The sequence below is a fragment of the Pinus tabuliformis genome, chromosome 4_1, assembly GCF_031772625.1.
Source record: "Pinus tabuliformis cultivar Carrire ecotype Pingquan chromosome 4_1, CPIR1, whole genome shotgun sequence".
Classification (NCBI taxonomy): domain Eukaryota; kingdom Viridiplantae; phylum Streptophyta; class Pinopsida; order Pinales; family Pinaceae; genus Pinus; species Pinus tabuliformis.
Genome location: NC_142303.1, coordinates 947,780,522 through 947,808,164, shown reverse-complemented (window position 1 = coordinate 947,808,164; position 27,643 = coordinate 947,780,522). Strand labels below are relative to the sequence as shown.

General features: G+C 35.4%; 2 protein-coding genes across 3 annotated transcripts; both read left to right on the top strand.

The window, feature by feature from the left end:
- The first annotated feature begins 18,276 nt into the window (after positions 1 to 18,276).
- On the top strand, positions 18,277 to 20,135 carry LOC149179269 (BURP domain-containing protein 6-like). Of its 2 annotated transcripts, none has more exons than XM_089420577.1 (3): positions 18,277 to 18,360; positions 18,631 to 18,699; positions 18,793 to 20,135. In XM_089420577.1, exons 2-3 carry the CDS (start codon positions 18,652 to 18,654, stop codon positions 19,747 to 19,749), a joined length of 1,005 nt encoding a protein of 334 aa, XP_089276703.1. In that variant the 5' UTR covers positions 18,277 to 18,360; positions 18,631 to 18,651; the 3' UTR covers positions 19,750 to 20,135. The 2 variants fall into 2 exon arrangements, with proteins under 2 accessions (XP_089276703.1, XP_089276702.1); XM_089420576.1 differs by having other exon boundaries at positions 18,278 to 18,361; positions 18,642 to 18,699.
- A 1,049-nt stretch (positions 20,136 to 21,184) lies between these two features.
- LOC149179268 (uncharacterized) lies at positions 21,185 to 22,600 on the top strand. The gene has a single exon (XM_089422409.1). The coding sequence runs from the start codon at positions 21,185 to 21,187 to the stop codon at positions 22,598 to 22,600; it is 1,416 nt and encodes a 471-aa protein (XP_089278535.1).
- The last annotated feature ends 5,043 nt before the right edge of the window (positions 22,601 to 27,643 follow it).

Sequence of the window (27,643 nt, the reverse complement as noted above, 5' to 3'; positions counted from 1 at the left end):
CTCCATGTTGGCACATTATTTGTGCTGTTTCAAGGTTTGAAGGATCTGCTGAATGTGTTGCAGGTGATCTTCCCAACTCTTGTTGAAGATGAGGATGTAATCCAAATATACAACCACAAACAAGTTGGTGAAGGCCCACAAGATGTCATCCATCAGCCTTACAAAAGTTGCATGGGAATTTGTCAACCCAAAAGGCATGACCAATCGCTCAAAAAGGCCCTCCTTGGATTTGAAGGTGTTCTTCCATACATTTGGGGGTTCTATTTGAACTTGGTGATTGCCATACTTTTGAAATACTTGGCCCCTTGAGTTAGTCAAGAAGGTCATCAATCCGTGGGATTGGATACGTGTTCCTGAAAATTATTTTCTTTAGTCCCCGATAGTCAATGCAGAGCCTCTAGGTTCCATCTTTCTTTTGTACAAGTACAATTAGGCTTCCATAAGGTGAGGAGCTTGCTCGAATGAGCCCATTTTGTAGTAACTCTTGGATCTGCCACTTGATTTCTTCATTTTCCAGAATGGAGCGACAATATATTGGCTCATTGGGTAGAGGTACTTTGGGAGTCAGATCGATCAAATACTTGACCTCACAGTGCAAAGGTACCCGAGTGGGTGATGAGAAGATGTCCTTGTATTCTTCCATGACCTTATTCACTTTCTTCTGTTGCATGGGGGAACCCTTCCTGGGGGCCATGGATGTGGCCACTATATTCCCCTTACTTTGTTATCGAATCAGAATGAAAAAAAAATTCCCAATCTAGGAGATGAACTTACTACATTGCTTATTAGCATAGATTAAAGAAATGGTGGTAGGCGGGGCTACCTACGGTATTTGGTATAAGTTATTTCCCAAAGTAATAAAAATAGTGCAAGGCCTAGACTCATACACACCATTATGCTTCCACAAGTATGGTTGGCCTAATAACACATCACAAGACTCAAGAGGAGCAACATCACATAGTACCTCATCCATTAAGGGCTTGATGTTGTAGGGAAGGCGACACTATTGGCTAATGCAGAGAGCCCATCCTCGGTGGAGCCACATGATGGTGTATGATTGTGGGTGTGGTGTGGTTGGTAGGCCCAACCGCTTAACGACCACTGCTGATATGAGGTTCTTTTGGTTCCCACCATTGACAATGAATTGCAACAAAGACCCCTTCACCCACATCTGTGAGTGGAAGAGATGCTCCCCTTCCTCTAGATCTCCGGGCTCAATATTCTAGACCTTTGTGGTGATAAAGATGGTGATGGGCTCCGCATCGATAATCTACTTCGATTTGTCACTCCACTTTTCAGGTTCTGACTTAGAGGTTGAACATGCATCTGCCTTTAAAGCCTTCAACTTGGCCACTAGTGACTGCTTAATGCGACACTCACTTGTGTTGTGAGTGGGGCTCTTGTGGAACTTACACCACTTGTTTGTGTCCTTCTTTGTCTTTGTGGTGTTATTCTTTGCTTACAGATTTGATGGTTTTTCCAGGGTCACCACCTTTGATTTTTCCTTTGTTCTACAGTTTGGGGCTGCCCTGCTTTAGATTCGTAGATCCAAAGTATCACTTCTTTTGTTTAAATTTTTGTTTGATCTTGATGGCATATTAGTATGCGGTGCCAAGCAAGGAGATGTTCAACAACTACATATTGTCTTGGATGTGTATGTGTAGATAGTTGTGATACTTGAGCACTAGATGTCGCTCAGAATCATTGATACCCAACTTCGTGAAAAGGGTATGAAAAATATTTGTGAACTATGGCACATCTTGGTCCCTTCCTTGCCGCAATGTGGTCCATTTTATGTACTTATCTCATAGCTCCCGAAAAGGTAATATTTTTCCTTGAAGTCATCTTGAAAGGATTTCCAAGTGGGTGTAGATGAAAATAGTGAGGGTTCCCTCTCGTCCTTCTGCTCATAGCAGGTTTCCCACCAGTCCTTGACGAGGGGGACGAATTTGAGGAGCTCAAAACAAATGTTTTCCCTATCAAAAAGATCACGAAATGAAAAATATCCTTATGGTAGATTTAACCATTTATCTATGGCATTTGCATCTATTTGGACTTCAAATATAGGAATTTCAAAGTTAACTTGTACCTTGAATGGGGCAAAACCTTCGAAGTGACTACAAGATGAAGATGTGTCACCTGTTGGCATCCGCCGAAGGATCTAGACAAATTTTTCGAACATATCATTCCTTTTTCACTCAAGGGCTTCTTTGAGAAACAATTTGGTAGGATCTCTTTCTCCCTCATCTTTTTTTTCTTCAACCGTAGGATGCCATCGATGTTAGCAGGGACGGCCTTGCAAGGGCTCAACCAGTTCATGCAAAAAAATAGAGAAAGGGTAGACCGCTCTGATACAATTGATCCAAATTTATGAAGGAATGAAATGAAATAGAGATATAAACATAAACACAAAGCTACAACGAAAAAGAAACTTCAATTCATTAATAACAAAGTACTGAAAACTGTTACATGTAGAATGGAAATAAATTGCCTCAGGCAATGACAACTTATCTCTGAGAAGGGATGTGGTGGCTACATGCCTGCTAAATTGTGTGTCAATGAGGCTCAAAGGCCTATTTATTATTTAGAAACAATGGAAAACCATAAACATCCAAAAACCTAACCCTAGAAGATGAAGCACCAAAAGTCTTTGGGACCTATTGGGGTAAATTGGTACATCAACTGCTTGGGGTCGTAACTTGGGCATACAATCTCCATTTAACATGTACGATACCTTGTTAGAAAGATCTATCTAAGGACTACTACAACATGCCCAGAAAACCACAACTCACTTCATATGGTACTTGTTCATATGATATATATTTTTAATTAATCAATTAAATTAAAAGGGTAAAAAGGGCACAACTAATTTGGAGATAAATCTCAAATTTTGGTTTGTGTATGCTATTAAGAATATTCTAGAATATTCCATGGCAGTTAAATCCCTTCCATCCACCTATTCATAGTTAAATTAAAATTATGGAAACCTTATTTCAAAATAGACACCCTATCGATGTAAATATGTTTGTTTCTATTAATGTTATTACTAGTGTAGCCATATAAACTAAATAGTTGGTAAATGTCGACATGCATCAAAACACTTACTTTATCTATACATCTCAAATTTCCAAAATTAAAAAAATCGCAAGAGTTAACTAAATTATAATTTTATTTAAGATAACCATTGTTATTATTAATGATGAAAATAATTAATATATAAGTTAAGCATATATAGATTTAAAATCATGCGACAAGATTCTTAACCATGGAGGTTCACCCCCACTTTATTATGGAGATTCTTAATCTATAAATAATTTTTGTTAACGATGAGGTGTTACATGTATTCATCCATCCATCGATGCACATCGAGGATATTGTTGAGAAGGCTTTTGGGTGCCTGGACATTGCCTTGACTATTAGAAGGATTTTGGGTGTCTAAACATTGCTTGCCTATTTAGGTTTATGCGTTGTTAGTCGTAACCACACACAAACACGGTGAATGTGATTAAGGATAATACTATTTTGAAGATATCTTTAGCCTAAATTTATAGGAGTACACGGTGTTTTTGTCGAGCGAATTGGAGTTCATATTATTTTTCCAAAATTGGAGTCTTCCTATAGAAGTCCACTTCTTCATTCCTTCAATATCATCAAGGGAAAATCCTTAGCTGTGAATAAAAAATTCTTCATTCCTTCAACATCCTCAATGACAAATCCTCAACTGTGAAGAAAAACTAAACTAATCCTATAACAACTATGTTGTTTAGATCAATGAAATGAAGTTACAATCATGAAATTATGGTTATTGTGTGTATTCTACACATTAGTATGAGGGGATGTGTGATTTAGTCTTTACTGAAAGTGGAGTTGACAAATATCCATTTTAAAATAAAAATGAAATATTCTTTAAATAAAAAAAATAATGTTCGCTATAGTAAAAAATAAAAATGAATATAAATATTGGGTTACTTTTAACTAAAGGTATTATAAAACATCAATATTCTCACTCTCACTCTTAGCCATAAATAACAATAACATAATTTCATTGTTGATATTACCACCCAATATGAAGGAGACAAAGACACTATAAAAATATTTCACTCTCATTCTTAACCATAAATAATCAAGTATCATGATTCCATTGTTGATATTACCAGCCAATATGAAGGTGACAAATACACAATAAAAATATTTCACTCCATAAATAACTAGGTAACGTAATTTTATATCAACTAATTAAAAAAACGAAATCTTATATTTTCATTTTTTAGTGTGAGAAAGATGTATAATTCTTTTACTTTCTATAAGTATTTTAGTATGGACTTAAATAAACTATTAATATCCATCTTAAATAATTTGTTTGGACATCAACGTGATATATATAGATTTTTTTTTTCAATTTTTTTTGGAAGTAAAAAGTTCAATTGCTTATGAATAAAAGAAATATATACCATTAATTTAATTTTTAATATGAAAGTAATATATTGCATTTAAAAAATACTATTAATAAAAAAAATAATATGAATTATAAATAAAATATTAGGTTAAGTAATATTGACATATATTTCAAAAAAATATTAATAAAAAATAAATAAACATTTTAATGTGAAAAATGTAATTTATAAATATAATATTTCAATGTTCATGTTAAGTAAAATATTTTAATATCAACTATGCATATATTATATATGGCTTAAAAAACTATGTATATATTACATAAAAGTAATTGAAAAAAATAAATTTAATACTTAAAACATGTGTCTCACTATCGGCCTGGAGTATGCCGTAAAACTGCTTCTGCTTGGCTAAGAGCTCGTCTTCCTCGGACGTAAGGAAACAGGTTAACGGCCCAAGACCCAGAGGCATCTGGCAGGAGTGAAAGCCTGCTCCCTTACGGACCACCAGCGGGTTATTACAGGTGGCGTGGTTTTCCTTGAAAACAGTGATGAGTCAAACCGACATTCGCGGATAGCAGCTAGAGATGGCTGTCCTCACTGTTGGTTTGACACCTGAGTTTGATAGGTTTTGCCACCTTCGGCAAAAAAAAAAAAAAAAAAAAAAAAAAACATGTGTCTCACTAATTTACATTGTGATCCTTTTTGAAGTATATTTATTAGGTCAATTTTGTCTAAAATCTAGAAATTCAAGACATTGAGTCTATATATTCATTCAAAAATGCAATTTAATTAATAAAAAACCATAAACCATGAATATAGCAAGTGTCTCAAGGGATGAAATTTTTCTAAGTTTCACAGTTTGAAAAGGGTTTGCACCTCAAGAGGGATTTGATCCCTCTACATCCGTGATTAAGATGGATCTATACTAATATATTTTATGATCTTTTTTTTTTTTGAAATTTTCTCAAAATCAACTAACCACATGTATTTTATTGATGCCATCTTTAAATAAAACTTATCAATTGACAATAAATTAAATTAATAAGTATAAAAAAACTTGATAAAAACAAAGTATCATAATTTTTTTTATAAATTAAATTTGAAAATATTCAAAAACATAATAAAAAATAAATAAATATTTTTAGATTTTTTTATCTTAATATTTTTATTATTTTTTAAATATATATATTTCATAAATTTTATTTTAAATTAAATATATATTTAAATTATTAAATTAATATAAATTAAATATATCTTAAAAAATTAAATATCAAATTTTATTTATTTATTTAAAAATATTTTTTAAATAATAAAAAATAACAATTTTACCAAAAAAAAAATTTCACTACTCATTGTTTGTACACAAAATTGCCGTTGCCGATTACATGACACATATAAAATATGCAGCGAAGATACCCACTTGAATGACACATAGATTACACATGTAGCGAAGATACCGACGTGAATGAGATATCTCTAAGTGTAGCCAGTTATGGATGGATAAGCACGCGAGCCAGCTTGGATGTCGATGTCGTATAATTAACGTAACCTTACCATTGACATGACACAATGCTTTCATAATGTCGCGATGATACCCACATGAATGAGATATCTAAGGCTGATATCTAAACTTGAATGAAGATGAAGATATATATCCAGGGCGCAAATCTAAAGTGATAATTAATCACTTTATTGGATAGGAAATATTGACACGACACAATGCTTTCATAATGTAGGGATGATACCCACATGAATGAGATATCTAAGGCTAATATCTAAAGTTGAATGAAGATGAAGATATATATCTAGGGCGAATATCTAAAGTGATATATATCACTTTATTGGATAGGAAATACAGTAAATTAGTATAGAATAATATAGTAAATTAGTATAGAATTATTTTAGGAGATTAAATTTTTTTTAGAGTGTGCAATATAATATAATGTGTTATTTTTCATCGTTTAATTTTTGAATGTTAAAAAGAATATATATATGATTAAATAAAAAATCTAACCATATATATATATATGAAATTGATATTAACGTTTATTAGTTAATATAGATTTTAAAATAGTTTATTTAAATATTTTGTTCAAATATTTTTGAAAAGTATAAGATTTAAACCTCTGATTCACACATTTTTTTTACTTCTAATAATTATACAATATTCATTTTTTTATAACTAGCAATTGTCCCTAAAGGTGCAAAGGTACGCTGAAGGAATAGAAGATTGGAATGTCATCTCACCATTCTTGAATGCATGCATGCTCATAAGGTTTTCCAAACTCTCCAATCCAAACGAAGGAGTGTATTAGACTAAACCATTAGTGGTTTCTACATGTGGGAAGTAAAATAATACTAGATTTCCTTATAGCATATGATGTCATCAACAAGAATGTTATAATGCATTTTCTCTTAAAACTTTTGGATGAGCCATAGGTGGCAATGCACCCTCCACTTTCCAACCCTACTCCTTCAAAGATGTAGTAAAGACTCAGTCATTAACATTTTATTAAGATTTGGAAATTTGTGTTAGCGCTTTATGAGTGGTTTTTTATTAAATGTATAAATTTTTCCATTTATACATTTAAAAATGTTAAATATTAATATTATAATAGTTATTTTTAATATGTTAATATTACAATGGAATTATAACCATCTCTAAATTAAATTTATGTTTTTTTTTTTTGCCATTTATACATTTAAAAATGTTAAATATTAATATTATAAAATATATTTTTAATATATTAAATGTTAATATTATAAAATCTAATTAAAATAGGTATTTGAGGGCACCAATAAAATGAAAATAATAATTTAATTAACATAAATTAATTAGCTTACTCTACTCTTAAAAAACAAAAAAATTCTTTGAAAAGTTAATAATTAAGCAATGCAAACATCTAAATAATCATTAAATAAATTTAAGTTGATGAAATGTTATAAAAAAAACTATGTAAACTTAAAGGCTAAGTATTATTTATTAACGAGGGAGTGACATTTACGTCCTGAGCTTTCTCCACTCCACTCAAATTCAAATTGGTGGTTACATGGCTAGAGGTTTGCCTACCTCACTAAATTTCAAAAGGACAATAGTTGGTCACGGGTGACTAAGATAAGCCCCATGTTACTACACACTAACATAGACTAGGTGAACCACCGTTACATTGAAAAAAAGAGAATATTTTTCCACGTCCACGTGGAGAGAGTTAAAGGTCAAAATGCTTTGACTGTAGAATAACATCAAATGTTAAAACTACCAAAGCTCTAAATAGGGTCAAATTGAACGACATAGTTAATTGTAAATTCAAAACCTGTTGTTGCCACTCACCAAAATGGATGGCGAGTCGCTCGCATGAGAGCTCGTAGGCGAGTGTCCCCAAACGATGACATACAAAAGCATTAAACACGACGTCATGTGATGCATAATGGTTGCCTCTTGCACACTTTGATTGTCTTCAAATACACTGATATATGATGCTTCATGTCATGCTCTAAAACAACAAAACACAGAAGTGGAGTCGATATATGATGCTTCATGTCATGCTCTAAAACAACAAAACACAGAAATGGAGTTGCACTGCATTTGTTGATGATAAAATATACCCCTTTTCATCATAAAATCTTTCCACGTCCAAGTGGAAAGAGTTAAATATGGGCGACATGTTTCACCAGCCACAGACGAATGGGTAAGGGCTCGGGCACACATGACAGGTAAATGTTGGCATCCGTCCATGCGAATAAAAGGAAAAAACTTAGGAGTAGGCATGCATGGCTTGCATGCATCCCACATGCCTCCTCTACTAATCCCTTAGCTGATAACTGCTACTTCTTGTTTATTTTTATATTTTCTTGCCACTCAAGGATCACTTCAATTTATGTCTTTGTCTTTACTGCAACGACAGAGAAAGAACACCCAAGCAAGTAGTTTCCCTACCATCAACATCCATCCTTGTTAGCTACTCACCATTTATACTGTCAACTAATATTTCGGGATTGTTATCGTACAATATGTAATTAGTTTTACATTCATTTTTTTACAGTTAATAAGTTACCGAGACACATGTGTCTTGTACCTATATTGCACATGTATAAATAAGTAATTTTATCATTAATATGATGCTCTTTCATTGTTATATTTCATTATGGAGTTTATTTGGGCTTGTACAGTGGTATCAGAGCCCCGATTGAGTTGTTTCTAAACTCCATGTATTTGAAGTCTATGGCGTAAAGGAGACACAGAGCATGAAGACTGTGAGGATAGTTGAATGCAACATAAGGTTAGCCCAATGGGACACTCAAACTATTGATTCTTTGTAAGTTTTATAAAATTTCATCATAATGAAAGACGATTGGAGAAATTCTGTGATATACAAATTTTTTTTTAACATATCCTTGGAAGTTAGAACACATGTTGGAGTTTTGAGTGGTTGTTGTTCTCAATAAAAATTTCCAATACTGAGTCGAATACCAATAGTTGTTGGATTGTTTTCTAAAAGTCTAAGTTCCATGTATCCAAGGGCCACTTGTTGTTCTAATTTTGGGAGGTGAGGCTTTATTTGCATTTACTGCATCAATGGGGAGTTTACTTATAGTGAAATTTCTGAAGTATAGTATTTTCATTTACTACAATAAATAAGAGTTTAATCACAATAAAATTTGTGAAGGATCTATTTGCATTTACGACAATAAATAGGAGTTTAATTACAATAAAATTTTTGAAGGACTAGAGTTTAATCACAGTAAAATAAAATATTTGGAGGCTAATAAGATTTGAACCTAGCTCTTTAGTAGGCTATTTTTAACACATTTTTGAAACTTACCAGTAAACCACAGAGCCAACTTTGTTTGAAACAAGAGGAGAATTTTTTTATATCTTTTCAGAAGTATTGCATATATTTTGAATTTGAAAGGATTTGAAGAATATTTGGCTGCACAAAAATTATGACTTCAATAGTTTCCATAGTTGGAGTTGTTCTTAATGGAAAGGAAAAGTATCAAGAGTGGTTTAGAAAAATTAAAAGTGCCCTTGTTTTTAATGATTTATGGGAAGTTTGTCAAGGCAAGAAGGATAATGATGGAAAAGAAATTGCACCGGAGCTGCCTAATAATGAGAAGTAGAGTGCAATTTGGGAGACAAAAGACAACAAGGCATATGCATTAATAATTGCATCAGTGACAGAAGAGTGCTGATATATCATTTCATGTGGTATTGCATTCGAAGCAATAAAGAAGTTGAAATAATTGTATGATTCACGCTCAAAACTCGAAATTGTTCAGTTATTGTTAAATTCTTTTAATTTGGAGATGAAGGATATCGTTCCTTTCAAGAGTGCCTTTGAAATAAAATCCATTTTTCATGATATAGAAGCCATTGGATTTAAAGTAGATTTACAACTTACAACTTTTATAAAAGTTCTTCACCCTGTCTATTCACACTATTTGGAATCTCTCCAAGCTAGTGGGCAGTTAAAAGACATTACATTTGATAAACTAGTAAGAAAAATACTTGAAAAAGAAAAAGCCTTTGGGAAGAAAGAGGCTCCACCTAAATCTAACGTAGAAACTTTGTGCCTTTCACAAAAGGATCAGAAGTCTCATGCTCAAACTTCTAGCGGTGATAGAAGTAGTAGAGACCGTGGTAGGAGAAATTATAGAGGCAGGGGGGGGAGTAATCAGGGAGATAGACACCAATGGAATTTTAATGATAGACCAGCTATCAAATGTTTTAGATGTGGTAAAATTGGTCATACTGCTACTAATTGTAAAATCCCTTGGGAGAAAGTCAGTGAAAGGAGAGAATAGTTGAATGAAAATAAATATCAACCACAACCAGATAAGGGAAAATCATCAGAGTCTGCAAATTACATTGTTTCTCACTGTAATTTTAATATTAATGATGTTTTCAACACTATATTTTCTTCATGGCAAGATAGTTGGATTTTGGATTCATGAGCCACTTGTCATATGACATTTAGGTGAGATTTTTTTGAAACTTTCAGTGATGATATTGATGATGTTATTTACATCGCTGATAAGTCTCAAATTAAACCACATGGCATTGGGTCTATTCGTTTAAAGATACCAAATCTTGCATATTATGTTCTACATGATGTACTTTATATTCCATAGTTTCAACGAAATTTGATGTCTCTTATCCATATCCGACAGTAGGGGCATTCTATTCATATATTTGATGGCATCATCGAGATAAGAAGAGAAACTGATCATGCAGTTATTATGAACGGTGTGGAAAAAGGTACATTTTTTAAGTTAAATGGTACTTCATCTACTAATTCTCGTGAAATTTCTACTTTTTTAACACAACAAAGTGATATCCTATCTCCCGGCTTGTTGTGGCATGCTCGATTTGGTCACATCAATTATGGCAGGATCAAAATTATGAAAAAGCAAGGTATTGAAGGTCTTCTGACATTTCCAAGAAAGATTACACCTTGTGATGCTTGTATTTTTGGAAAACATTGTAAACAACCTTTTCATAGTTCTTCTTTTAGAGCTTCATGAAAATTAGGTCTTATACATTCAAATTTATGTGGACCTATGCATGTTGCAACTGCCAATGGAAATAAATATGTGCTGACATTTATTGATGATTACTTGAGAATGTGTTGGGTGTATTTGTTGAAGAATAAGTCACAAGTGTTTGAAGTTTTTAAAACTTTTCATTTGATGATTAAAAATGAAACTCAATAGAATATAGGCATTCTCAGCAATGATAACAGTGGAGAGTAGAGTATACTTCTCATGTTTTTGAACAATATTTGAAGGACAATGGAATCAAACATCAGACTACCATACCTTATAATCCACAACAGAATGGCGTTGCAGAATGTATGAATAGAACTTTGCTTAATATGGTTAGATCTATGATGTTCTTTAAGAATGTTAAGTTGATGTTTTGGGGAGAAGCAATTCTTTGTGCAACTTATATTCGCAATCGTTGTCCTTCTTCTATCATCAATAATAAATCTCTTTATGAAATGTGGTATAATCGTCTTCTTGTTGTTCAACATTTTAGAGTCTTTGGTTCTCTATGCTATGCATTAATTCCCGAACATCAGTGCAACAAATTGGGTGCTAGGAGTCGCAAATCTATTTTCTTGGGATATTCTACTACTTCCAAAGCATATAGGTTGTATGATGAAGAAAATAAAAAATTCATTCTTTCTAGAGATGTTATTTTCCTTGAATCAGATAAGGATAATTCCACTGTCGATAGGAAACTGACTCATTTGGATAAATTTTCATCTAAGAAGTTCTATTTTGAATCTAATAATGATGTTCCACACACTGAAGGGGGGTTCCCATTCTGGATCAGTCTGTGGTTTTTCCATCTTTGACTCATGAGGATGTTTTTGTTGAAGAAAACTTGGAGGATAGTGTTGTTTCTGCAGGGTTAGAAAGTGTTCTTGAAGAATCTGTACTTCAGGATGAACAACCATCAAAACCACTTTAGTAACCTTTACGAAGATCTACACGTGCTCAAAAAGGTCCAAGCATGTATGATGATTTTTAAACAAGAATGTCTTCTAAAGGTGATTTAGGCAATGTTTCTCATGATTGTGAATTCAACCATTGTACAATTAGTGAACCTAATTCTTTTGAAGAGGCTGCTAATTGTGATGAATGGAAGGATGCAATGCAAAAGGAATATGATGCACTTATTAAGCATGGAACTTGAAGGTTAGTGGATCCTCTTGCAGGTGTCAAACCCATTGGTTGCAAATGGGTGTATAACATCAAATACAAACTAGATGGTTCACTTCATAAATACAAGGCAAGGCTTGTAGCAAAAGGATATGCTGAGAAGGAAGGTGTTGACTACATAGAGACATTTTCTCCTACAACAAAATGGGGCATGACTAGAACTCTATTTTCTCTTACAAGTCAGAATACCTGGAAGATACACCATATGGATGTTAAAACAACTTTTCTGAATGGCGATTTGAAGTAGGATGTTTATATGTTTTATCCCGAAGGTTTTGCTGTTAAAGGCAAAGAGAAAAAGGTATGTAAGTTGGTTAAGGCTTTGTATGGAATGAAACAAGCCTCTTGTGTATGGCATGAAAAATTAACTGAACACCTTCTCAAGTTGAGTTATAATTTATTTGATCTGGATGATGTGTTAGGCCCCTATACTACTAGTGTAACCCCTTATTGTTATTAGTACAACCCCCTTATTATATTGTTGTACCCATGTAGTCCCCATATTGTTATTATTGTGCCCCATAGAAGCCCACTATTTTTATTATTGTGCCCTTACATTATTATTGTTATGTCGGCTCTGATTATATTATGACCCCTTAGACTCCTATATATAGAAATGAGGTCTTGTCATTTGTATCATCCAAGAATTTTTCATTTATGTAATGTAAAGGAGGTTTCCCCCTTGAAGAGGCTGAATTCTAAGGTGTTCAACTATCTTTTCTATCTTTTTGTGAGCCGGTTTCATAACATTTGGTATCAGAGCTTTGGATTCTAGGGTTTCGCTACTCCAAATAGGTCATCGTGGAATTTTCGCTATAACTTTTTTCTGTGACATTTCAGAAGCGAAACAAAAAACCCATTTGAGATGAAATCGCGCTGAACCTCGGGTCCGAATTTCAGAGCTTTTCGCACTATATTTGCGGAGATATTATCTGAGGAAGTTGGCCTTTTTGCAGACTCCTGAATCACATTCCAAACAGGTGACCTTGGGAAAATCGTCATAACTTTTCTTTCAAGCATCAGTTTGAAATTTCGTAAGAAGTTGCAGAAAGAGGTCGGAATTTAGTTTCCTGTGTATATTTTTCAGATACTAAGGTCAAAACAGTGACACGTGGCGCTTCATACAAGTTCGCTCTTCTGGAAAGGTCTATAATCAGGTCATCTTGGAGATTGTACATAAATATGCCTTGGAGAATCTAATTTCAATCAGACTGGTGGCATTGGAAAGAGGAATCAGAGGGCTATTATAGGTCGAAATTGCAGAACCTAAAGATCCGAAATTACAGAGTTACAGTCGTTTCAAGATCGAGCTCCTAAAATCAAGAAAAAGCGAGATGAGGAAGTTTGATGGCAAGGATCCGGTAGATTGGATACTACAGATGGAGAAATATTTTTATCTACATGGTGTACCACTGTTACAAAAGGTATGTATTACATCTTCATATTTAGAACCGGATCAATTTCCATGGTATAAAGGGCTTTGTTCTCGTAAACAACTTGTTACGTGGTTAATTTTCACAGAGGAAATGATAGCACATTATGAGGATACAAAGAGAAACTCCTTCTTTAGCCAATTGATAAATCTCAAACAAAAGGGTTCAATGGAAGAGCACATTGAGGAATTTCAAAAATTGAATAGAAGGGTAAATTATATTCCAAAGAAGCAAAGGATTGATGTCTTCATAGGGACTTTAAAGGATAACATTCAACATGAGGTTCATTTTTGGGAACCTGATTCATTGGAGGAGGCATTCGAGTTGGCAAGAAAAAATGAAAGCGAAATTATGGAAACAAGGAATCCCACCACTCATGACTATAATTATGGACGTGTTTCTTCTCCTAGCCTTCCACAACCTACAAGGCTTACACCACAAAAATTTGAAGAAAAAAGAGAAAAAGGGCTTTGTTACAATTATGATAGAAAATGCACTAAAGGTCATAAGTGTGCTGAGAAGAAATTATTTTACATAGAGTATGAAGAGGAGGAAGAAAAGGATCAAGAAACATCAAAAGAAGAGGATATACGCCAAGACCCAACCCCAGAGAAAGAAGAAATGAATCCGACCATATCTTGTAAAGCATTGGCAAGAATTACCACTCAAACTCTCAAGATAGAAGGACATATCAAGAAGAAAAAGGTTCAAGAAGTGAAAGATCACATCGAGAAAGAAGAAATGAATCCAACCATATCTTGTAATGCATTGGCCGGAATTACTACTCCTCAAACTATCAAGATAGAAGGACATATCAAGAAGAAAAATGTTCAAGAAGTGAAAGATCACATCAAGCATCAAGAAATGAATCTGACCATATCTTGTAAAGCATTGGAAGAAATTACCACTCCTCAAACTCTCAAGATAGAAGGAAATATCAAGAAGAAAAGGTTCAAGCAGTGAAAGATCACATTGAGCATCAACAACAAGTTCTCCAACTTTTAAAGGATAACACCACTTTGGTGCAGAATCGAATGAAACAATAGGTAGATCAACATCATAGTGAAAAAAGTTTTGATGTAGGTGATTGGGTATTTTTACGGTTACATCTCAAGCAAGCTATTTATGAGAAGGAAATGTTGGCAATACTACATGCACTTAAGAAATGGTGACCTTACCCAATGGGAAGACACTTCAAGGTAAAAATGGATCATGATAGTCTTAAATACGTTTTAGAACAAATATTATCTTTAGAAGAACATAAAAAATGGATCACAAATATGTTGGGTTATGAATTTGACATCATCTACAGAAAATGGAAGAAATTTTTTGTTGCAAATGCACTCTCAAGAAAGGATGAGGATGTGGAAGCATTATTTTGTGCTATTTCTATTATCCAACAAGATTGGATAAATGAAGCAAGGGATGAATGGAAGAAGGACAAGGAAGTGTGGCCACTCATGCAAAAGTTGCAGAATATCCCAATTCAAACAATATTGCTAGAACTTGAAGAGGAAGGAAAAATCGTATTGGAACATGGAGCAGTCACAGAAACAAGAACCCGACAGCTAGGAAATCAATCAATTTCAGAATATCTCATCAAGTGGAAGAACTTACCCGCTGAAGATTCCACATGCGAGGACAAGAATTTTATACAGAAGCATCAAGAACTACTCAAGCGTTGAGGACAACACTTTTTGAAGGAGAGGGGCATGTTAGGCCCCTATACTACTAGTGTAACCCCTTATTGTTATTAGTACAACCCCCTAATTATATTGTTGTACCCATGTAGTCCCCATATTGTTATTATTATGCCCCATTGAAGTCCACTATTGTTATTATTGTGCCCTTAAATTATTATTGTTATGTCAGCTCTGATTATATTATAACCCCTTAGACTCCTATATATAGAAAGGAGGTCTTGTCATTTGTATCATCCAAGAATTGTTCATTTATGTAATGTAAAGGAGGTTGCCCCCTCGAAGAGGCTGAATTCTAAGGCGTTCAACTATCTTTTCTATCTTTTTGTGAGTTGGTTTCATAACATGATGCAACTCTTTTTGTTAAGAAAATTGGAAATTCAGTTGTATATTTGGTTGTGTATGTAGATGATTTGATGATCACAGGAAACAATGATGACTATATAGCATCCATTAAAAAATAATTATTAAAAGTTTTTGACATGACAGATTTGGGTTTATTACATTATTATTTAGGGATTGAAGTTGATCAGAGACCCAAATCCATTTTCATTTCTCAGAAAAATTATATTGGATAGCTATTGGACATATTTGGGATGCCTGATTGTAATCTTGTCACTACTCCTATGGAGTAGAATTTGAAGTTTACTTCCACTGAAGGAAGTATGTTTGAAGATCCAACAAAGTACATGTAACTTGTTGGAAGTTTGAATTTTTTAACTACTACTCAACTTGACATAACTTTTGTTGTAGGGTTAATTTCTAGGTTCATGCATAAGCCATGTGAAGGTCATTGGAATGCAACAACGTGAGTGCTCAAGTGTTTGAAAGGCACTAGAACATATGGCATCAAATATTTAAAATTTGCAGATTTCCATCTCACTGGTTATTTAGATTCTGATTTTGATGGAGATAAGGAGAATGGAGTCTCTACTTCTGGTTATTTGATGAGTTTTGGATTAACAACCATTAGTTGGAGATCACACAAGAAATCCGTTCCTGTTGATTCTACCACCGAATCCGAATATGTTGCAGCAACTCAAGCTACAAAAGAAATCATTTGGCTTTGCAAAATACTTGAAGACTTGCAGGAGAAACAAAAAGCTTCAACTGCACTACTCGTTGACAACTCTTTTGCAATTTAGTTGGTCCATAATCTAAAGTTTCATGATCGAACCAAGCATATTAACACCAAATATCAGTTGATTCGACACTATGTAGAGGCCAAAGTTATTCATCTGACACATTGTCCTACTTAAGAGCAGATCACAGACATATTTGCAAAGTCAGTAGGACATGAAAAGTTTGAAAAGTTTAGAATGTTACTCAGTATGGCAGATGTCCCTTCGGATTAAGGGGGGATGTTAACTAATCCTTCGAGATTATTATTGTACAATATGTAATTAGTTTTACATTCCTTTTTTACAATTAATAAGTTACCGAGACACAACTATCTCGTACTTGTATTACACATGTATAAATAACTAATTTTATCATTAATACGATGCTCTTTCATTGTGGAGTTTATTTGGGCTTGTACATACATAGTCAGGGATCACAACTGCTCTCCCATGTGAAGTTGCAAGCCATACCAAATTTGCACCTGCAACTGTCATTGCGCCAGCTTATGGGATTAGTGATTATTTGTCTTGCTTGCATTGCTACTACAATGAGATGAATAGGCTCGCAGAAAAATGCACCCTAGAAGAGAGTCTCGTGTAGTTTCGAAGCTCGCTAGTAATATATAGTTTTTTTCAAGAAAATATATGTGGCTTGTTTACTGAGTCTGCCGCTTGCTAATGAGAGGCTTAGAGGCTTACTTAGATACTATGAAGCTGCAAATTAAGGTGGACGAATTTCCCATGCCCAAACTTAAAATGAGAGATCTCCATTTCCACCTCAGTAACATGTGATTTTGATTATTGAGTTGTTCTTGTTTGTTGCTTGTTAATTGTGAATGCAAATGCTAGGTTGTTCTTGTTTCTTGTTTGTTAATTGTGAATACAAATGATAGGTAGTTCATGTTTGTTAATTGTGAAAGCAAATGCCAATTCTGAATGAAAATGCTAGGCAGTTGAGGGAGGAGTGGGAAGAAACAATGACGAAGGAGGTTCTAGTTGCATACAGAGTGATGCTGAGAGCGATCTTCCAATGCTAGCTCAGTCTGCAAAAGAAATCCAATGCTAACTCAACTTGCAAAAGAAATCTGATTCAAGTTTGAAGAAAGAAAACCGAGCAATTTGTTCCACCTCAGAGATCCAAAAACTCTAGCAAGATGCATGGGAAGCAACAGACTTCCTCACTAACATGGTGGTACAGGCCAAACTCACTGATAGAGGCAGATACAAAATAAGGCTTGATAAATAACACAAGGGAGCTACATTGAAGATTCCTTGTGAAGAGAAGGTCTCAATGCTACTTGAGTAACCTCTTCAGGGTGATTTGAATTTTTAAATTTTGATGAGAAATTTTGCCAATGACATTTTTAAATTTTGATGGGAAATTATATTTTTCTCCATTAATATGTAATAATAACATTTTGATACATTCTGTTTTTTAGCAATTTTAAACCATTTTTTAAACTAAAAATGTCTATAACATTTTGAGCAATATGAATCAATGTTGGAAAAGTAGTGAGTTTTCTTTTCCCATTCCCCAAATATATACTCTTAATTTTTTCCATATTTTTTTCCATTTTTTCCTACCTAATCAGATTTGAATTCGAAACTTGATAACTCTAATCCAAATAAATCACTATCCTTCCATATTATTCCTGAATTATTCCTGAATGAGAATAAAATAAAATAATATTCAATAAACAATATTAACCCACAATCGACTTAGTATTACATTGACTATGACAGTTAATTGTTAATTTTAACTTAGTTGAGTGAGACAAACCATAGTGTAATTATGGGTCATGATACCGACGCGTTTGACAGTGAGCGGTTGAACGTATTCATCCATCGATGCGCATCCAGATGACCGAGAAGGCTTTTGGGCGCCTGCCTGGACACTGCCTTGCCTATTTATGTTTCAGCGTTGTTAGTCGTAGCCACACGCAAACTGATCAACGTGATTCAGGATAATACTATTTTGAAGGTATCTCTGGCCTAAATTGATGAATGCTTTCTGCATTTGATTGGAATTATTGCAGCTGAGTCATTTTAACTCTTGGACAGATGATATTTCTGGCTACATTATTGCGTTAGATTGGAATCAATAGTCTTATTGTCGAGACTTTAGTTTGCCAAAAACTGTGTTGGGCTGTTAATTATTTAATATTCGACTTGTTAACATGATTGCTTCTCGAATTATGGGTAGTTCCTTAGTTTTATTGATATGTGAAAATCTTTGAGCTGCGTTTTGTAGGATTTGCTTTCATTTGCTTTCATGGCATGCAACATGTGGTTTTCTACTGCCCTCGTTGTTCTTCTACTGGTAAGTTTTCGATGTGTAAGCACTTATACGACTTTTCATATGCCTTCATGTATAACTGACATTTATACATCTATTGTGGCATGCGGATATCAGTATGTCGCAGTGGGCAGTGAAGAAGTGCAGGCTGAGTCTTCTGCATCTCCGACACTGAGTTACTGGCATCGCAAGTTGCCAACGACGCCCATTCCTGATGCTCTGCAGCAACTCATTTTCCCTTTCTCATCCCAGAAAACGTCGGAACTGCTGAACGCGATAAGAGAGGGCAACAAAGTTTCTACAGGAGAACCTGCCCTTACATCTAAACTTGACCGCCCAGCAGCGGTGGGGAGAGTATACTATGTCGTGGCAGAGGACAATGCCATCATAGACGACCCTTCCTTGTCGGCGATGTTTTTCCTGGAGGAGGACTTGCGCACTGGAGCAAAGTTGACGCTCTACAGAAAAAATCTGAAGAGATCAAGCCCGGACAGTAGAATATTCTTCCTTCCGCGTCGTTTAGCTGAAGCTATTCCATTCTCGTCTGATAAACTCTCAGTAGCCTTGGAAATGCTCAACATATCCCAAGGATCCTACGCAGCTCTTGCTATGAAGCACACTTTACAAGAGTGTGAAAGTCCCGCATTTAGTGGAGAGATCAAATATTGCCCAACGTCGTTGGAATCCATGATTGATTATGCCACATCTACTTTCGGGACCAGTGGCGTGAGTGTGTTAGAGACGAATGTACCCTGCAACCTCAACTCTCAGCGATATACTATCACTGGCATTCCTTTCCAGAGCAAATCCGGCTTAAAGTCAGCGATTTGTCACACCCTGATATATCCATACGCTGTGTACTATTGCCATCAAATTCACCAGACCACCGCTGCGCGGGTGTCTCTCAAGGGCGACGATGGCAGCACTGGAGAGGGAGCGGCGGTGTGTCACAGTGACACGAGTGCGTGGAATCCTCAACACTATGCATTCAAGGTTCTCAATGTCAAGCCCGGTGGTGCACCCATCTGCCACTTGGTGTCCGGCGAAAGCGTTCTCTGGGTCCCTGTCAACTAGATTCTCTATCTACGTATCATCTACAATCTGTATGTAGTGTGTATTGGTCTTCTCCTTCTCTGTATTCGTGTATCTAGTGTGTATTGGTCTTCTCCTTCTCTGTATTCGACGAGAAGATCAAGCCTATAGTGCCCCGCTTTTACGGCGCCATAAGATATACATGGACTGCCGTAAATAAAATAACGACGGCACCACATTATAATAAAATCATATCCAAGGAAGTCCCATAGTGGGCGAACACCTTCCGTCGCCTATTGTAAATTATAAGGGGGCCGGCCTATGGACCATCCGCCCCACAATAGTGGCTATGACCATCTATGTTAGTCGTTGTATTTTGTATAATGTTTTTATGACAATAATGAAAATATGTGTGTTGTGCAAATTAATATGATGAACATGGAAAACTATAAAGTTTCAGGGTTGACTTTATACATTTAAATTATTTTCTCTCAGTAGTTAAATGTAAATTCTTTGCTAACGTGATAGCACACATAACAGCTACTTTAGAAAACATTAATTATTTACCACAATGTTTTCAAATTAAATGTTTTAGGGGACTTATTATTCGGCAGCATATAACGCATTCGCAAATGCGTTATTTTTTAGTTGGACTAAAAAATCAAAATAAGATCTGTAATGTTAATTTTATATCTTAAAATAATTTATTTTATTTTAGTTGGACTAAAAATATCAAAATAAGATATGTAAGGTTAATTTTTAAAATCAAAATAAGATCTGTAATGTTAATTTTATATCTTAAAATAATTTATTTTATTTTAGTTGGAGTAAAAATATCAAAATAAGATATGTAAGGTTAATTTTTAGGCCGATAGGCTTTCCTATGTATCAACAATCTTCAACACTTTTATCCTGCTCCGTTTCATCTAGTCAGACACTTTTAACCATTGATTTGAAGTGTCATGTGGCAATCATGCACTGTATCAACAATCGTCAACACTTTTATCCTGCTCCGTTTCTTCCAGTCAGACACTTTCAACCATTGATTTGAAGTGTCATGTGGCAATCATGCACTGCACTTTGACTGCTTTTTCACTGCACTTTGACGGCTTTTTCCAAATATCTATTGAGTTGCCCTCTTTTCACCTCCGAGTTCTGCTGTGCATTGAACTTGGCTCTGTTATGCAAAAACTCTGATGCCCCGCAGGACCTCAGTGTTACTACATAGAGTTCTTCTGCGTCACTACTGGCAATTGTTCAGAGGCTGATACCAATTCTTCTGATAACCGTTTCGACAATTAAGGTCTTCATAGGGCGATGGCAGATAATTCGAACAAGATTAGAGCAACTGAAGGCTTGTGTGACCTCAGTAGCCGAGTCTCCTCACTGGACAGAAAATGATCTCATCAAGGAACTCCTGCCCGACGTGCGTTCGAGTCTCGAGCAGGCTAGAGATTTGGCCAAGCAATGCAGCGAGATGTCATACAGCGGGAAGCTTCTGATGCAGAGCGATCTGGACGTGGTGGCCGCTAAACTGAACTTGCATTTGCATGACCTGGATCTTTTGACAAAGAGCGGGGTATTGAGATACTCAAATGCAATAGTGCTTTCGATGCCCGGACGGGGTGCTGGGCGAGAAGATGTGGTATTTTTTATCAAGGATCTCTTTGCTAGACTCCAGATTGGCAACGCAGATTTCAAACGAAAGGCTTTGGAATCTCTGGTTCAGCTCTTGGCTGAGGATGATAAAAATGCAGTTCTTGTGGCCGGGGAAGGCGATATTGGCTACTTGGTGCATTTGTTGGATTCGAATATAGCTGTTATTCGAGAGCTTGCGGCCATGGCTGTGTCTGTTCTTTCTTTGACCGATGGGTGCAAGCATATCCTCGTTGTGGAGGGCGCTTTAGGTCCATTGGTTCGGCTCCTGGAATCCAGGAGCTCGTTGTGTAAAGAAAAGGCTGCGGCGGCCATTGGAGGGCTGACGAGCAATGCAGAAAATGCTTGGGGAATTGCAGCTTATGGTGGGGTTTCAGTTCTGATTCATATTCGCAAATCGGGAACCTCGGCTGCACAGGCCATGGCTGCAGGGGCGCTGAGGAATGTGGCCACTGTGGAAGAGATAAGGAAAACGATGGCGGAAGAAGGGGCGATTACTATTCTGCTCAATTTGGTTTCTTCTAGTATGCCGTCTGCGCAAGAAAATGCAATAGAGTCCCTGCATGCAATGGCTTCCCAATATGATAAAATGCGTCAGTTGATTGCCAAAGAAAGCGGAATTCAAACCTTGTTACGTCTTTTAGAAGAACCCACTACGCCCAAATCGCAGGAGCTCGTCATCAGAGCGATAAATAGTCTTTCTGCTTCTGTCAGCACTGTTAAGGCCTTGGTTTCTTCTTTAGGGTTTCTGAAGCAGTTGGCTTCTATTCTGAAAAAGGGGCATTCGACTGTCCAGCAACTAGCTGCTTCCTCTATCTGCAATCTTTTATTTAGTAATGAAACCAAGAAGGCATTGGGTGAAGCAGGGTGTATTCCCCCTCTGGTGAAGATGTTTGAAGCCAAGCCAAGCACATCTCAGGAGGCGGCTGCTCAGGCACTTTCTGCGTTGCTCGTTGTGCAGACTGACAAGAAGGAATTCATCAAGGATGACAAGAGCGTGGCCCATCTGGTGCAATTGCTGGATCCCAGAAACCAGACTGTGGCTAAAAAGTTCCCCCTTTCTGCATTGTTGGTTCTCTCAACCAACAAAACCTGCAGGAAGAAGATTGCCACAGTTGGAGCATGTCAACATCTGCAAAAGCGCGTAGAGATGGAGGTTGCAGGTGCCAAGAAGATTCTTCAAAGACTCGCAGGAAGCCGGCTCCGCAACATCTTCAGCAGGAGATGGAGAGAATAACTAATCCAACAGGTACAGAAAACCCAACATCTACACCTAAACCACAAACCCTATTGCTACCAATTATAAACTTTAATGCTCTCTTATTTCAATATCTGCTCTGGCTCTCCCTTCTCCTAAATTCAGTCCCTCTCCTTATCACCATAATTGGTGCTAACATCATCAGCTGCCATTGCATAAAAATTTCTAGTATCCAGCATGCGGGTTTTGCTCCTTGCCCTCTACAGTTACCATGTTTTATATCTCTAAATTCTAATTATTCGACTTTTAGGCTTTGTTTCATAATCACCACTAGGTCATGAAATTACATTAAAATCAGATGTAGAAGAGTGTTAATTATTAATTTGGTTTGTTTAGGTCCGTGCCATTTATTTCAGAAGGTAAGGATTGTCCCAGTGTTTTCGGGCTTATATAATTTATTTATTGAGAATTTGTCTTGTGATCAAGAACTCTTGATCCAGGTGCCAGCCATTCTGTTGTTTGTGCATATTCTGGTATGGGTTGACATAGTTGGGAGAGGAATGCAATCCTCTGAACTCATATCATATATATTGCCAAAATATTATACCTGATATGATTGGATGGGTAGCTAATTCAGTAGTTAACACATTTTTTCCCAACGTGATAAGCATTATGCTTCAGTGTGTTTAGTAGTTCTAGCATATCTGTGCAATCACTTCAAAGATCAAATAATCTGTACAAGGTTTTCGGACCAATTTTGTTCATAGTATCAGCGGTGGCTACAAGGGGTGTACTGTGTCTCGGATTCCTCTTTTACCGATATTGAAATAAACAATACAATGTAATAATTTAATCTGATTTGTCAAGCGCAAATGCCATGCCTGTGTTTCTTTGTATTGTTCTTGTCCATGGTTTTTGGACCAATTTTGTTCATAGTATCAGTGGTACTGGTGACTACATAAGCTTTATTGTCTCAGATGCTTCTTTACCTATACTGAAATAAACTATATAATGTATTAATTTAATCTGATTCCTCAAAGCACCAATGCAGTGACTATGCTGTTTCTTTCATGGTTCTATTTCCAAACACACAGCGAGAATAGACTCTCTATTGTTCATCATCCACCGTGTATACACCAAGAATCAGGATTCACTAACAGGTTAAGGTATAAATTAAGAGTATTTTGGCATTGAATTGCATATTTATCATTAACATATTTAGACCTACATTCTGGAGTGACAGGCCACAATAACAACGCATTATGTTGTATTTCACTAGTTAAAAGAAATGTGGCATTTTCATTCAGTCTGTTATATCATCCAAGCTTTTTATCTTTCATTAAATTAAGGAAATTTTATATAGATCAGAAAACACAGTCGAACATCTTTTCAGTTGAATAGAAACCTAAATAATTACATACACTGGTACGTAAATAACAAAATATGAAGAGTAGGTTTGATCCTATGCATGCAATGGCATAAATATCTATCTTTACTTATATCTATTTACACTGGAACAACCTTTTCTCATAATCAAAGTGTTTAATAACTCTGGTTTCAAATTTACAGAATGATTTTCTGTTTCTGTTTTTATGATCAAGTTGATTTTATAATTTGCAGTTCACTACTTGGCAAATCGATTGAAGTTGGTAGACGATGTTTTTGATATAGGGCAAGAGAAACACAGAGCTATAACTCTCTGCTTTTTAGGTACCTATGTTTGATTTTAGACTTGGGAAACACAGAGCACTGTCTGTTTATTAGGCAATTGTGTTTTTCATTGTCACTAGGGAAGCCTGCACTGCCTACCTATGTGTGTCAGAGAGGTTTTAGCTTTTTCGAACATAGGCTTTGTTCAGAGAATTTTTAATGTGGCATTGTTAAATCTATTTTGAGGTGTAATAATGGTATTTCACAGAGATGAGTTTTTCAATTTACTCTCCAAGCCAGCGAAGCTCAGAGCTTTAATGAAAATTGATGCTTGTAATATCATCATCCACCTTCTTGTTACCTCTTTGTTACGATGTATGATGTTTCATATTGGCCTAGTGAATATAAAACGATGGTTTTATTAGGAAAATACAATTCATTGAGAAGAAGGTGATTATAAATGTCAGAACAAAATCTCAACATAGAAATATTCCAAGATTACTTATAACATAAAATGTATGAATAATAATAAGAATAATAAGAAAAAGATAACTTGTAACATTACATGAACAATAACCATAAAATATTACACTAAATAATGTGATAGAATATAATAAGAAAAAGATAATGTTTTTCGTTTTTATTGAGAAGAATCTGTTGGTCTCTTACTTCTTACTTTTTGGTGACATGGAGTTAATTTCAACTACTACCACTATAACCTCAACAACTACTATTATTATGACTTTTAAATCCTACTTGCAAGCACAGATGAAAACTTCTTACATCACATAAATATCAATTACAATATGATTTGAACAGAGATTACACTGTAAGGTTTACATAGCAATACACCAAAACAGTGAAAAACAACATTAAAGTGAAAAAATTGATTAATGCTAATAGACAATTTTTCTCCTTTTTCCATCCATGTTGATGTTTGTACCCAATTGAAAAAGAGAAATATTTGTTATTTTTCTCATATTTGTTATCCTGTGGGCAGAGAGTGGGTCTTTTCTTAAAAAACAAACTCCCAAATTAAGTGAAATGTATATGTGGGATTCTGAAGTAGGAAAGGAGATGGGCCAGGATGGATATGGACAAAATATTTGTGAACTGGACAAAGGATGAGACAAAAAATTTAATCATAGATGACACATGCATTTGTTTCTGGTTGGATAGGGGACAACCTTACCTTTCAGCATCTCAAATGTATAAAGTCGTGCATTTTTCAAAAGCCATAGACGCCGCATATAACGCTACTACTACGCAGCACCCACCACCACCACAATACCTGGGTGGTGCGTTCGCTTTATCCACGAAAATGACCGACTACTAACTAAAGACGACACTACACAGAAGATTCCACTGGCCTGTGTTCGAAACGCCGAAAACCCCATTTTAAGAGTATTGTCGTTGTCGCTTGGCTTTCCAGGTGGCATGGGTCTACAAAGGCAGAAAAGGGAGAGTAGATATATGCACTAATTGCGGATAAAGACAGGCACATGCCACCAAATTAGTACATGCCACCAAATTATGTTTAGTCAACCGCTTTGTCAACACCCGCCTTTTTGCACATGGCTTCCTGCAACTTTTGCTCTCCTCCATTCTTAATTTCCTTTCTGTTTTAAATATGGTGGGGGAGCTTTGGCTAAACTCTGCATCCCTGTTTCACGATAAAGTTGACTAAAACGTGGGCCACAGCCAATTTATCTATTCATCAGAGTTCTATTTGATACGGTCATTAACAATGTTTTGGATTGTGGTATTAAGGGTTAATTTAATTTGGGTGGGAATATGTCCGTCTCCCAGCCCCTTGGGCAAAGCTACCACATGCTCATAATCGGGATTACAAATTTTTAAGTGGAAACCATAGTACATTTCTAAACTTTGGCTCATTTCCAGAGTCCTGTGACCACACCAGTCCATGGTTGGCTCCTTGTGTTCAATTAATTCTGTGTATCTGTCAATTTAACTGCACTAGTGCTGCCATGGTATGGAATACCCAGCTATTATGTTCCATGCATTAATTTAGCATTTAATCACACATTAAGTTAACAGTTATATCCATCGAATAAATCATGTAAGGCTGATTAAATTTACATATTTGCCGTTATTTAATTGGGTGGAATGATTGTTATCTTTCCATGTGGATTTAAATCTTTACCAAAGACATGTTGAGCTTTGAAGCATCTTTGTTTTATTATAAAGTTGACTTAAATGTGGGCCAGAGCCAATTTATCTATTCATCAAAGTTTTATTTGATACAGTGATTAACAATATTTTGGATTTTCTTGATTGTGGTTATTTAATTCGGTGGAATGATTGTTATCATTGTTATCTTTTCCATCTAGGTTTAAGTCTCCACCAATGACAGGTTGAGTTTTGATATTTTGATGATTTTTGTTATAATGCGTTCGAGTATAATTGTAGGCTGACTGGTGGTTGGGTGAAATGATCGTTATCTTTCTCATCCAGGTTCAAATCTTCAGCTTTGATATCTTGATGAATATTATTGTAATGGCTTACAGCCCCAGAGAAACACTCTTGAGTATAACTATGGGCTGGCTGGTGGTTCAGATCTATGTAAATACCATGTTGAGCTTTGATATATTAATAAATATTGTTATAATAACTTAAGATGTAAGAAAAACACTGTGAACTACTTAATATCAGCAATCTCACTCTTTCCTTCAACTATAAAAGAGGTTCATTTTTTTTGAAGAGGTTAATATCAACAATCTCACTTTTTCCTTCAACTATAAAAGAGGTTCAATTTGTTTCAACAGGTTCATTGCTTTTTTGTTTGATAAAAAAGAAATGTTTCACATTGTTGTCATAACAATGTTTCAATGCCCTAACACTGTTTCTGCTTGTCTAAGGCCCAAGACCCAGAGACATCTAGCAGGTGTGAAAGTCTGCCCCCTTACGGACCACTAGCAGGTTATTCCAGTTGGGGCATGGTTTTCCTTGAATAAGAGCGATGCATTAACTGTTAACAACCAAAGATAATTGTCCTCACTGCTGGTTTGACAACTGAATTATGATAGGTTTTTCCACCTTGTTAAAAGAAAACACAATATTTCATAATTTTATTCGATGAAAGTTGATCGTAAATCATGAGCAAAGTAATGAAGTTCCAGGGGATTCGAAGATCATTTACTACATTAAAATGCGAGAGTTACATGGTCCAGCTAGCCAGTCAGCGTTACCAAAGTATAATGGAATATTTCATCAAATTGATCAAGAAAAAGCACGGAAAGGATATTAGTAAGGATAGCAGAAATGAAATAAGACATTCAATGTGTTCCTTGTAATATAGATATAAACAAAACATCTAAAGAAAAGTAATCGCATAATGATCCAGTCCAAGAAAACAAGGTTTTCCACAAACCAATTAACTCTTCTAGAAAAATTCAACAATTTCAATTTAAT

Bases quoted from the DNA above. Each gene is read 5' to 3' on its own strand.
- LOC149179269 (XM_089420577.1), top strand. From the start codon at position 18,652: ATGGCATGCAACATGTGGTTTTCTACTGCCCTCGTTGTTCTTCTACTG. The intron at 18,700-18,792 runs GTAAGTTTTCGA...TGCGGATATCAG, and splicing joins CCCTCGTTGTTCTTCTACTG to TATGTCGCAGTGGGCAGTGA.
- LOC149179268 (XM_089422409.1), top strand. From the start codon at position 21,185: ATGTCATACAGCGGGAAGCTTCTGATGCAGAGCGATCTGGACGTGGTG.